The sequence below is a fragment of the Buteo buteo genome, chromosome Z (genome assembly GCF_964188355.1).
Source record: "Buteo buteo chromosome Z, bButBut1.hap1.1, whole genome shotgun sequence".
Classification (NCBI taxonomy): domain Eukaryota; kingdom Metazoa; phylum Chordata; class Aves; order Accipitriformes; family Accipitridae; genus Buteo; species Buteo buteo.
The window spans coordinates 47182255-47196228 of NC_134204.1; the positions used below are offsets into that span (position 1 = coordinate 47182255).

Sequence of the window (13974 nt, forward strand, 5' to 3'; positions counted from 1 at the left end):
CACTGAATACTTCAACATTTCTTGTATGTAATCACTTCTTCATAAAACAGAAAGCAGTCTTCCACACCTTTTTTTTTTTTTAACTTGGTATTTTACCCAAAACTTGTCGCAACACAAAACTGCTTCAGCTGTCTGAATTCTGTCTACAGCCAAGTACAATTCAGTGTACTCATCATACTTGAAGAAATACGCTGCAAATTGCCCGAAGCATTACAGCTGACTGGGAAAAAAAAAAATTAAAAAAATAAAAATCAATCCTAATGAAGTAAGATTATGACTCCAGCCTGCAACTGGCTGGTAATTACACAGTCTTGTGCCCTGTGAAATACTACTCAGAACCAATTCTGACTGATGACTCAGAAGTACAACAGTGAGCTCTGGGCTCATTCTGGAATGACACTTACTTGCATGAGGCGAACTGAACAGTGAAAAGCATGCAACCTATTTGAGAAACTCCAAACCAACACAGGCAAATTACCAGTTTTACATAGGCTAGGAAGCCTAGAATGACTACAGTGTTTCATACTTTTAAGCCTAAAAGACTTAAACCAGAAACAAATGAGACTGATAGCAGCTCGGTTTAGGAGCTGAAAGCAAAAAACTATATCACTCATGCAAAACTATTTACATTCCATAAAAGTGATTTTTTTTATTTATTTTTTTTTAGTTATTCAATTACTCTTTAGTTAAGTGCATCAATACTCAATTTAAACAAACTGGGTTAATGAGCTTGTCAACCATAACAGTTTATCAATTATCAGAGAACATAATCCAACAGTTGCAGTTGCTGGTATAAAATAACACTACTTTTCTGGAACAGCTGTATGCATCTGGTCAGTCTATAACAAGTGATTGATAAAATGATTTCTTCCTCTTGTTTAAGCAAGAGGGAAAGTGGCTTCCCTTCTTATCTGTACTTCTTAACCTTCAACGAGAGGAAGGAGTTAAAGCAAGCAGGTCAGTAAATACAAATCATTAATATCCCCTATAGCAGTAGCTTAACAAACAAACAAAAAACCAACAACCCCCCCCCAAAAAAAAACCAAACCAACCACACCAAAAAGTTCTATCTGAAAACAAAGTTTCATTAGCATATTAGGACTCTCTGGTTGCCTTCAAAGCAAAATACAGAAAAATATCACCATGAGACAATGCTATTTGAAAGTATACAACATTCACGAAGTGACAAGATATACTGCTAAACATTTTATATCAGCATCTGAGTACTACGCAGCATTCTGTAACTTCATTTATTTGGGAAATACATGAAATCACACTGTTAACACGCTTGTAGCTATCTTTGGAAGCCTATTTTCTAGTTGTATAGTGAATACTTTTATGCAGTGTTTAATTGATAGCTGTGCTACAGTTAGTGAAGACAAAATTGGCATGTTATCCTGAAGTAAAGCAATAAGGTGGCTTTATGCACAGAAAGTACGGAGGCTTCTACTTGCTAATAATCATATAAAAGCAATACTTCAAAACTTAGTGTTTGCTAATAGGAAATCTAGAATAGTTTACTACAAATCCATACCACCCTGTAAATATCCCCTTTAATAAGAAAATCAAGTGCCAAATCACTACAGGGTCCAAAAATATCTGAAAAAAATATTACCAATTGTTTACCTTCGTCTAGACTTTGCAAGACTAATCATTTTCAGATAAACCCAAAAATGTGCAAAAGTTCCTAACATCACATGTTCGGAACAACAAGTGCTACCAAGAAATTCTGCTGAAATCAAATCAGAAAACTTAAAACAGCAAAGTCAAGCCTCATACCTTGAGCAGTCAGATCTTAGTTTCCTGCATGAAGCAGTTTCTTCCCCTCTACAGGTTGAGATAACTAAGCTTTGCCTTCCGCCTCAGTGATACTGACATTAGAAAAACAGTTTCACTACTGCTTCACCATATCTTCAGCCCTATCATGTAATATAAATTTGCTTAAACTGTCAGATAAATACTTTTCTTTTTGCCAGCCTTCTTTGGCCATGTGTACCATTCCGCTAATTGCGAACACTTTGTTCAGAAAGTGCTTCCTGTGAAAACTGCTTCAAAATAAATGAGTTAACCTTGCAAAATCTAGCTCCCCACAACATGTAAATTTGTCAACCCTGCATTATGCAGTCCTGTATTTACAAAATACTTAGAAACTTTACATCTGTCTTTTACCTTACAAAAAGTGCAATTCTCTCACCCCATGTTATGGGGCAACAACATTCTTCATAAATTCTACAGAATAGCAGCCTATGATAAGCAAATAAGGTGCTTAGCTTATGCTCAGGATCTAACTGGTTAAGTACCACCAGGAAGTACGCTTTGTATAGGCAGACTCTGTTCCTATCTATTGTCACATGGGTGCCACAGCTAGGTTTGCAAGCTCAATGAGAGCCAGCGCACCATGCATGCGCTCACGCTGTTCCTGGAGGCGGCGGCAGGCAGCTGAATGAGCGCTGTTTTTCTCTTCATCCTCCTCTTCATCAGATTGAAGATATTCCATCGGGTCCTGCTGTTCCTGATCTGTTTTCTGGATTGTTTTAGTTTTCAAAGCAGGAGCACGCTGTTCTCTAGTCTCCCAGTATCTACAAAATCAAATGTGGGGAACGCTTTTAAAATATACACAACTGACTCGCACACCAACAATTCAAAGCTGGCAAAAACCTCCCAAGTACTCACTCACTTGCATCCGACTAAGCACTGCATTTGGCTTTATCTTTCAGCCCTTATATGGCAGAATTTAAAGGCGTCAGAAACCCCCTTTATTCAGTATTTTAAGTGTAAAGGGCCCAAGTGAACATCTGTGACAAATTTCTCCTCTACATGGTGTTCCCAGCAGGGGCTTCTCCCTTTGCCTATGCAGTTGTTGCCACTCATACAGATGCAAACTCAGCAAGACCGTAGCACTAACTAACAAGATATGAGCAGGTGTTCATCAAGTAAAGAGAAGCATTTAAGCAAAGAAAAAAAAAAAAAGATAACAACACATCTCACTAGGAACTTTGTCTTGACCAGGAGTTCACACTTCTTTAAGGAAAGGCAAGGCTGGGCTTATTTGTACTGGAGGAACATCTGGTTTTGGTTTGTTGGGGTTTTTTTTTTGCTCTAAGAATAAAATGCTCTCTCAGACCAGCCTTACAAGTATTTAGAGAAAGATGACACCATGAGAGAACTTACTTTGCTAGCCACTCAGCCACAGCTTTATTGTCAGCTGTCTGCTTCTTAGTCAGCCTGTCTGTGAGCTCTTCCCTCTTCAGTCGGGCATATGGATGTTTGGGACAATGACGGTTTGCATGCGTGAATCTGCTTAAACAGCCTTAAAAAACATGAAGTGACAATGAAAAACACATTACAGAAAGCAGACAACCAACGAGTAAGCATAATGTCTGTGGGATGAAGATGCTGCTGAATCCAACCTTCCTTACTCACAAAACCCTAGGTTTGGTTGAAAACGGCAAGTTCTAGTTGCAAGGTTCATAACAAGGCCCATCATTTTATACACTACTATCAACTGACAGAATGTCCTGGTTTCAGCTGGGATAGAGTTAATTGTCTTCCTAGTAGCTGGTACAGTGCTGTGTTTTTGAGTTTGGTGTGAGAAGAATGTTGATAGCAACAACTGAAAACATCAGTGTTAAGTAATGTCTAGTCTAAAGCCAAGGATTTTTCAGCTTCTGATGCCCAGCCAGCAAGAAGGCTGGAGGGACACAAGAAGATGGGAGGGGACACAGCCAGGGCAGCTGACCCAAACTGACCAAAGGGGTATTCCATACCATGGGATGCCATGGGGCGAGTAGGGGTAGGGGGATCGCTGCTCAGGGACTAACTGGGTATCGGTCGTCAGGTGGCATCACTTGTATATTCCAATCCTTTTATTATTACTATTGTCATTGTATTAGTGTTATCATTATTAGTTTCTTCTTCTCTGTTCTATTAAGTTGTTCTTATCTCAACCCATGAGTTTTACTTTTTTTCTTCCGATTCCCTCCCGCATCCCACTGGGGTGGGGTCGGGAGGGAAGTGAGTGAGCGGCTGCATGGTGCTTAGTTTCTGGCTGGGGTTAAATTGCAACACAGAATTACTGATAACCTACTCACATAATAACATATGCAATCCTTGGATACATATTTGCATGATTATGCAGATTCTGTGTGGCTCCTCCCTTCCCTAGAAGCTCCTCCAAAATTAAAACCCAAAGCTTTTATGGATCTTTGTCGCATGAATGTGCATACATTTCTAGTACTAGACTGACCCTAGTTCTGAAAGCTGCAAATTGTTCTCTGATGGCTCACCATTCTCGGAGCAGACGAAAGGTTTCTCCCCTGTGTGGAGACGCTGGTGAGTTTTGAGCTGCCCACTCTGAACAAAGGCTTTCCCACAATCTGGGTAGTCACACAAATAAGGCCTTTCACCTTAAAAATAATAACAGAACAGATTTATGAAAGATGAATGTAAAAAGTCATAGTATCCAGTGGTGGTCCCTGGCTTGAGACTTAAGCAAGCAAGCTCTCCTTTTACTCACTTGGATGCTTGCACCTACCTAAAAAGCCCTGGCGTACCAAATAGCAGAGATCCACTTTTACCCCAAACAGATCTTTACTTTGGAGCACATGCTCAATGCCTCAATGCTACTGGGTAACACAATTACTTCCGGGGGCAGGGGGTGGGGTGGGGATGACATGACCAAAATTGTATTATTCCTTTTCATATTTTCTGACTCAAGACTCTTGCACAGCACTACGTAAGCTTTGTCCCATGAAGCTATGCACCTACAGAGCAAGAAATATATGAAGTGAAATGAGTAAATGGACAAGTAATGAAATTCACATTGTAACTAGATAAATTTTATGCTTAACATAGCCTGAACTAAGGTAAAATAACTGAGGTCAACAGTATAAAAACATACAAAATTGTAGAAACATCTCATTAGGGAAGACTATTTGAGAAAAGTTGTATCAGGTACATGGAGGTCCCAAGAGAAACTTATTCCAGACTTAAGCCAATAAAGTTTTCTGAGGCCAGTCATCAAGGAAGACTTCCCCCATGCAAACCACAACGAGAAGAACAGAGACAGCAGGTGTCTCCTCCCTCAAGAGGATCTGACTGTGTTCAACTCTGCAAAGGCATGCCATGCCACTGCTCCTCAGGAGGGACGACAAAACGGGGGTGATGATGACTTACTAAGTCAGAGGAATAACACCAGGGAAAGCTCTGCTCAGTTAAGCAGTTCATACAACTTCAACACCCAATACAACCAAGTGAAATAACTGCTGTTTAATATTAATATCTAGATTAGACTTAGCGACTTGAATCAGAACAAGAGACTGTGGGAGCCAAGGTTTTTCTGGGGTTTCGTTTGGTTGGTTTGGGTGTTTGGGGGGGGAGGGGAGGGGAGTATCGGTGGTCGTGTCCTTATTGCAAGCTACATTAGTTCACACTTTATTGCAAATACAGAGTCCTGTTGGAACATGACTAAAAAAAACCCACCAACACTATTTGCTTAGTTTAAAAAACCAGCATCATCTCCTGTTCAGTTCAAGCTCAGCTAGGTATTGAGTGAGTTGATCCCACATTTTAACTTAACTGCGAGTTGCCTTCTACATACAGCTCAGTAAATCAGTGCAACCACCTTCACCCCAGAACACAAATTCTAGGTGGTGGGAGAGACAACTGGATGGTGACGTTAAGCATTTGAACTCTTTTCCCAATATTTAAGCTACACTTGTAGGGTGTTACACTGCCCAAGTTATCATCCACCTTTTAAGCTACTGTCTCCTCGTACAGTTAAACTTCAATTGCTGTGTGAAAAATACACCAGCAAAAAGGAAGCAAATCACAGAGAAGAGGCAGCCAGAATAAACAGTGCTACCACGTACAGAGCACCACGCTCTAGAAAAGTTCTTCCTCTAGCAAAGTAAGCCTGTGATGGCAGCAGATAAAATATCTACAGCGTTTGCCTACTCTATTACAGCCCAAACTGCTGCTACACGTCTCCATGACGAACACAGTTACAAAGACTTTGATTGCACTAACAAGCACTGGAAGAAGAGCCTGATTAATTTAACAGTTACAGCAAAATATTAACAGGTCGAATTTGTTGGTTTTTTCTGCAGGTTTGGGGTTTTTTTTGTGTTTTTTTTAATTGCGGGTTTGGTGGGGGTTTTTTTGTTGGGTTTTTTTTTTTTAATTCCTTTGCTGCTGCTCCCCAAGCTGCTCACGCCAGCTATTCACACCTTCCCTTTACTCACCGGTGTGAGTTCGTTTGTGGGCCTGCAGCGACTTCTCCCGTGGAAAGACCCTGTTGCAGATATTGCAACGTATTCTGCTGGAAGAGTGCTCTCCTTCATGGATCAGGTCACGGACGGTGTCTGCCCTCGGCCGGCCGCGCCTTATCCCATCCTGCATCGGAAGAATCACGGAACTGACACCCCGCACGCTCCCGCCCCTGCAGTCCAGCCCGAACCCCCAACCCTCCCGCTGAAGTGACTCTGAAGCCGCGGCTGTGACCGCAGGCGGCCGGTGCCCGGCGGCTCGGCCGTTAACCGAAGGGCCGCGCGCCACGCCCTCACCTCGCCCGCTGCCAGCCGCCAGCCTGCGCCCGGCAGGTGCAGCTGGGGAGACGCCGGCCGCCGCCGGCGCTCAGGCGCGCGCGCGGGGAAACGGGCAGCGAACCGGCGGCGGAGAAGACACCCTTTTCTCTTTCTTTTTTTTTTTTATAATTTAATTTTGAACGGAGGGGGAGGCGGGGCAGCAGCCCCACCGGCGCGGCGCCTCTCCGCCTGCGGGCGGCTCCCGGCTGCCGGTGCCGCCGCCCTCCCGCTCCCGCCGGATGGCACCGGGGGGCGCGCGCCGCCGGCGGACGTGACGTCACCCCCCCGAAAAGGGAAAAAAAAAAAAAAAAAAAAAAACCCACACACCACCCTGCCGGCGGGGGGAGGCGCGCGCTGCGCGGAGCCACCCTTTAACTCCGCCGCCCGTCCCGCCCGCCCGCCAGCCCCGCACTCACCTTCAGGTGCCGGTGCCTGCCGCCGCCGCTGCCGCCCGGGCTCCCCGCCTTCTCTTCGTCCCCGGCGGGGGCTCTGCCCGCTCCCCCGCGGGGCGGCGGGAGGGCTGAGGGGGCGGCGGTGCCGCCGGGGCTGAGGGTCACGTTGTGGGCGTTCTCGCCCCAGCGCCAGGGGTAGACCATGAAGTCGCTGAAGCCGGGGCTGGTGGGGACGGGCGGGGCGGCCACCGGCTCCTCACCGCCCCCCCCCAAGGAGGGCTTGATCGGGGTGGTTTTGATAACGGAAACCAGGACGCGCTTCGGGGAGCCCTGGCAAAAAATCACCGGGGGAGCCGGCGGCAGCCGCTCCGCCATCGCCGACCCCTGGCGGGCAGCGGCGCGGTTAGCGGGGAGCGAGGCGGCTCAGCCCCGCTGTCCGAGCCCGCGTCCCGGGGCGGGGGGGGTTGCGGAGCGGCACGGAGGTCCCGCGGTCGCCGCCACCTGTCGCCGCCCGGGCCCGCCTCAGCCGCTCATCGCCGGGGACGGCGGCTCCCGGCGGGGTCTCGGTGCCTTCCCCCCCCCCACCTCCGCGGCCAGCCCCGAGCGGATCCGCAAAGTCAGCGGCGGACCCCGGCCATAGCAACGACCGGGGTGAAGCAGCCGCAGCCTCCCCGCACCTTTCCGAAGCGGCGCCGGCCCCGCTGGCAGCCCCGGTCCCGGCGATGCCCGAGGAGGAGCCGGAGCCGCAGCCGCCGCCGCGACCCCTCCGCGCCCACAGCCCAGGCCAAGCCCCAGATTTTCCCGCGTTACATTTCGCGCCTGAGCGTAACCAATCAACTAAACGGGCGCGGGCGTCACGGAGCGGCCGTTCCCGCCGACCAACCGCTAGGCGGGGAAGCTAACGGCCCCGCCCCCGGGAGCGGGGCCCGAGCAGGACGCGGCTTCGCTTCTGCCGCTCTATTGGACAGCCGCTCGGCTCACCGGCGGAATTCGAAACTGAGTGGGCTCGCGGGCCGCTGCGGCCACCCCGCCCCGCCGCGGCTCCCTGTCTCGGAGGAGACGCTGATTGGCCCGCCGCGGCGGGGCGGGGCGGGGCGAAGGGGGGTGGGGGGAAGAGGCTGGGGCGCCCGGGCGGGCTTGGCGCGCGCCGACGGCGGTCGGGCGGCACGGGCCAATCGGCGCGGCAGTCTTGGCGCGTCGTGTGCGCGGTTTAAAGGGGCCGCCTCGCGGCGCGGCCGTTTTGGCGGTCGCCGGGCGCTGGCGTGCGGAGAGACACCCCCGCCCCACCACCACCACCACCCACCGCTTCTTCAGCAGCGGCCCCCTGCGGTCAGCCGGCGGCTGGCCACCGGCAGCCCGGCCTGGCGGGGATCCTGCAAGCTCGCGGGGCCGTCCGGGCGGCCCCACCGGTGCCGTCGCCGCCGCCTTGCTGTAGAGCAACAGGCACCGGCCCCGGGAGCGTAAGGAGCGGGTAGGGGATGTGCCAAATGGCTGCGGGGGCAGCCCCGGGCCGCGAGTGGGGAATTCCGGGAGGATTTTCAGGCGCGTGGCGTTCAAAGTCTGTGCAAGCTTCAGATTTTAGTCTATTACTGTTTGAGGGCTGGGCTTCCCCCCCCCCCCCCCCCCCAGCCTAATGTCGTCGTTCAGGCATTTATACTGCGGTCGCTAGAACGGTGTCTGAAAATGTGGATTTCTAGCCTTTGGACATCCTCTGAACCCGAGGTCCGGTCTAGTTCTGCAGCCCGTCGGCACAGGCTGCTGCAGGCCGGGAGCCCGCAGGTCGGCGTGGGCACGAAGCTCCCACGGCCGCGGGAGCCTCGGCTCGTCTGTGCGAGCGTGTGGCTGATCTGCGAAAGGTTTGGGGGTGGCGAGGAATGGTTTGGCAACGCCGTGACATACACTGATCTGGCTTCAGCTGGTAAGGCCACGAAACAGGTTACATGTTCAGTTTTTAAAATCTTCAAGTAACCACTGTGCCTTGTTTACCAAATCCCTTGGAAATCTGGCTACTTGAAACTAAAAAGGCTTCAGTTTTATCGGATCCAGCAGTACTTCATTTATTTTATGCTGGTTTGCTGCGTTTTTAAGCACTGGATCTCACTGTTCTAAAACCGGAGCACATTCCTTGGCACTAGGTGCGGGCCGTTTATCCGAAGCTAACTAGTAGCGCTACATTAACATCCTACTTTTGCCTTGCTGTCTTACCATCACGGTGAATTTTACCGACTAGTTGTAGGTTGCAAAATAAGTAACTCACACTTCTTACGTTAGGAGCTACGTTTTGAGACAAATACCAAGAGCACAGAGAAGCCATGAAGCTGTAAAAACAGTGAGGTTTTTTTTCCCCATTCTGCTTTGTTCACTGCAGTTTGTATGCTATAGACTGCTGCCTTGTAAGACCGTTAGCAACCATCACTGCTGATGCTGCGAAAAGCCGAAATCAGGACTCAATAGTCAGAAGACCATTAAGCAGGTATCCTTTATTGCAGCGCTGGGAACACAAGGGATTTCTCCTATTGTGTGCACCTGGTCAGGCTAATTGCATAGTTTATATGCAGGGTCTAGATACATATTCATCAGATTTCTGAGAAAAGTTTTACATATTCGTTAGTTTTCCAGGAACTTGTTACCATATGTAAATGTCCTTCGTGCAGGTGTACTCGAGGTCTCTGGTGGTCTTCAGGAGTCCTCTGGTGGTCTTCAGGAGTCTTCCTCACTTGTCCGCTGCTTGACCCTTCTCGGATGATTCTGCGCAGTGCAATCTTTTGCATGTTTGATACACCTTATCCTAAAGAGTGCTCGTTAGTGCTTCCATTTGTTATCTATGCTTATAGTTTGACGTAATCCACATGGATACTTCTAAGCTCAGTTATCGGAGAGGGCTAAAGTCCTAATCTTCTTCAGAAACTGCAGGGCCGTCCAAAAGCAATTTCTCCTACCTTTTGCAACATACAGAACTTTTATCTACCACCTGTTAGCAAATAATTGGGTAAAGAAATAGCAAGGCCGTTGTATTCAGAAAAACATCTTTGCATCAATCCCTCCTTTTCTTTTGAGGACTTGTAGTTTATCTGCTACAGTCCTCAATACATATAAATTCACTAGAACTTATTTTTATGTAATTTATAGTCTATTCCTTTCAAGGGTTCAAGTAAAATATTTTCTTGTTTCTACTTGATGTCTAATCTCATTTCTTTTTCAGTCACTATACATTTCAGCTGAACTCTGGTAACACCAAAGAAAACATTTGAGAAATATACTAACAAATATCTCTAGAATCGTTAAAGTAATTAACCTGACAAATAGTTGTTTTAACCGTCCTAAATTGGGAAGTCAAGAAGTCAATTTATTCTAAATTTCCCTAAATCTCCAAGATGTATCATCCATAGTTACTTTATGTATCTGTTGGGTTTGTTTCTAAATGTCATTCAGATCTGTGGCAATTTTCCTCTCCTGATTTATATATACACAACAACTAACATTTATGACTGTACAAACCTCTCCTTGTGCTGCTAGAAGTATATCCAATGCCATCCTATTTTGGAGAACCTTTTTAGATAAACTAGTAATCTCAAGTTGTAAGGCCTGAATGGCATCCACAGTGTAGTGCTCTATTTGTTCTATGACTGCTGAAATGTTCGCTAGTGTTTTCTCTAATTTACTTACCCCTAACCAAGGTAAGAACCACCGAACAAAACTGTGAAATCCTGTAGGATGGTCAGCAATAGTATTCCATGTTCTCTTAAATCGCTTCAGAAAGGTTCTCACCCACTCATTCTGATTTCTTAAGCTCCTGGTTACAGTGATATTAGGAACTATCACCCCCAAGGTACATGTTTCTGACTAATTAGGAGGTCAGGTCTTCCGGGCCTTCTTTTCACATAGCCAATACCAACCACTCCCTTTTGGAACATTCTAATATCTACTGAATTGACTAATCCTCTGTATCTGTGTATTCCAATTACAACGAGGGTAGTGTCCCACTGTAACGTTGCCGATTCTATTGGTCTTATCTGTAGTTACACACTTGACTTTGGAGGTGTTTGGGTCTGACACATCTCGAATCTGGAGATTTGTCTCATTTTCCTTGGTAAACTTTGGCTTCACCGTTAGTTATTCTAAGAAGTATTGAAAGGGGTGGGTATTCCTACTAAAGGTAAACCTTTATCAGTGTGTTCAGGGAACTGAATACATACCCAACAATCTGATTGATTAGTTGTTCTTATAATTCCTCCAATCAATCTTAAGTGTAAATTTACATCCCGGGAACCTAGACTTCTCTTTGTCACCTGACTTAGATACACAAGTAGGTAGAATTCCTACATTTCTCTTTACACAACAAATACTAACCATGGATCAAACCTCGTTAGTTAACTTCAATTTTAGTGGGGCTTTTTGTTCTACTTTCTATTCAGGAATTGCTTTCTTAATTCTTGAATAGTGGATCCAAGTCGGTTGTTCTCAAAGCTTGATTGTAGTAAAAGTGGTCAGTAACACCTGGTAGGGTCCATTCCACTTCTTTCCTAATGGATCACCTGAAAAATTCTCAACATAAATCCAATCTCCAGGGATAAATGGGTGAATCAGATGATCCAACCCCTTAGCTCTGGTTCCCAAAACATTCCTATTAATTTTCTCTAATTGCTTTCTCAAAGAGATAACATAATTCTGTAAATAAGAATTTCCCAATTGACTTAAATCGTTCCCTTGATATTTAGCCTGGTATGGTCTCCCATATAATATTTCAAAAGGGCTCAGATTTTCTCTGGTTCTAGGCTTCACACGTATCCTAAGCAGTGTAACAGGTAGTGTCTGATACCACTATAGGTTTGTTTCTTGACATATTTTGGCTATCTGTTGTTTTATCATATAATTCATTTTTTCCACCTGCCCACTGGCTTGTGGCCTGTAGGGTGTATGTAACTGCCAATCAATTCCCAATAGTTTGCTGACGTGTTGCACTACTTTCGTACAAAAATGAGTACCCTTATTTGATGAGATGACTATAGGTACTCCAAATCGGGGTATTCTCTTGTTTAATAATACCTTAGTTACTTCTCTTGCTTTGTTTGTTCTGCAAGGAAATGCTTCTGGCTATCTAGAATAGGTGTCTGTAAGTACCAATAAGTATCTGTATCCCCCTTTTCTTGGAAGTTCAGAAAAATCAATTTGCCAGTGGTCTCCTGGTATGTTTCCTTTCTCAGTGTTCCCTAATTGCACCCTGTTACTTGTGTTGGGGTTATTTCTCAAACATACCTCACACTGGTGGGTCACCTGTCGGATTGTAGTATACAAATTTTTCCGAATTAACTACTAACTTTAAAATTTATACAGGGAGTCTGCTCCTTAGTGTGTCTTACTGTGTTCTTCTTTAACAAGTCCCAATATCTGTTTAGCAGGAATTATAATTCTACTATCTTTTGAGTGGGCCCATCCTCTGGAGGGAATCTGTCTTCCTATTTCTTCTATCAGTTCTTTATCAGCCTTAGAATATTCAATATGTTCTTGATCATCTAGGCTCTTACTTCTATTGTCTGGAATTAAGGCTAAAACTTTTTGCATTCTCTCCACTGCCTGTTTAGCTTTATAGTCAGCCGATCTATTACCTTTTTCCTGGTCTGTGTTACCTTTCAGGTGTCCTTGACAGTGCATGATGGCAACTTTGGTTGGCAGTTGGACTGCTTCTAATAGGCGAAGAATTTCTTCGGTATACTTAATCTGCTTCCCTTGTGCAGTTAGTAGTCCTCATTCCTTCTGACTTGCTTCGTGAGTGTGGACAACTCCACAGGCGTATTTGGAATCTGTCCATATATTTATCCCTTTTCCTTTTGCCAATTCCAGGCCTCTAGTCAGGATAATGATTTCAGTTTTTTGAGCTGATGTTCCAGCAGGTAGTGACTGAGATTCAATTACCTTGTTTATCATTGTCACCACGTATCCAGCTCTTTGAATACCTTGTCGGATGAAGCTGCTTCCATCCGTGAACGAGGAATCCTGTGCATCCCCCAGAGGTTCTTTTTTCAGATCCAGTTTTCTGGAATACACAGTCTCTGTGATTTCTAAGCAATCATGTGTCAACGGTTCAGAAGTCATCTCACTGAGGAAAGAAGCTGGGTTCATAACAGTAGTTACTTCAATACTAACATCATCTGATTCAATAAGAATGGCCTGGTATTGTAGAAATTGGGATGGGGAAAGCCAGTGATTCCCTTTTTGTTCCAGTACAGCTGATACTGTATGTGAAACCAGCACCGTGATCTTTTGGCCCAAGGTAAATTTCCGGGCTTCTTGAATATTCAAGACCACAGTCAACTACAGCTCATAGACATCCTGGCCATCCTTTGCTTACTTTGTCAAGCTGTTTGGAAAAATAGGCCACTGCTCTTTTATATAAGGTCCTAGCCATTGAGCTAGGACTCCCAGAGCTATACCTTGCCTCTCATGAGAAAAGAGCCAGAAAGGTTTAGTCACATTAGGTAGGCCCAAGGCCGGGGCCTTCATTAGTTCTTTCTTAAGTGTCTTAAATGCATTTTGAGCTTCTTTAGACCAAATCAATCAAGTAGGATTGTTTTTCAAAAGTTCATGGAAAGATTTAACTATTATTCCATAATTATAAATCCATAACCGGCACCAACCTGTCATTCCCCAAAAGGTCCTGAGTTCTTTTACCATCTGAGGGAGGGGAATCCTGCAGATGGCTTCTTTTCATTCTGTTCCTAATTCTCTTTGTCTTCCAGAAAGTTTGTATCGAAGGTAGGTTATCTGTTGTTGTATCATCTGAGCTTTCTGTTGAGAGACTCGATACCCATTTAGTCCCCAAAAAATTAACAAGCTGATAGTTTATCATATGCAGTCAGGTTTTGTTTTAGTTGCTGTTAATAAGTCGTCTACATACTGTAAAAGGATTCTGTCTCTGGAAGGAAGATCCCATGTTTCAAGTTCTCGTGTTAGTTGATTTCCAAAGATTGTTGGACTATTCTTAAAACCTTGGGGTAACA

General features: G+C 45.8%; 1 protein-coding gene across 1 annotated transcript; it reads right to left on the reverse strand.

The window, feature by feature from the left end:
- Positions 1-26: 26 nt before the first annotated feature.
- Positions 27-7351, reverse strand: ZNF367 (zinc finger protein 367). The gene is made up of 5 exons (XM_075020530.1): positions 7001-7351; positions 6243-6393; positions 4287-4406; positions 3172-3310; positions 27-2579 (listed from the first exon to the last, which is right to left on the reverse strand). The coding sequence occupies exons 1-5, from the start codon at positions 7349-7351 to the stop codon at positions 2348-2350; spliced, it is 993 nt and encodes a 330-aa protein (XP_074876631.1). The 3' UTR covers positions 27-2347.
- Between the last annotated feature and the right edge of the window lie 6623 nt (positions 7352-13974).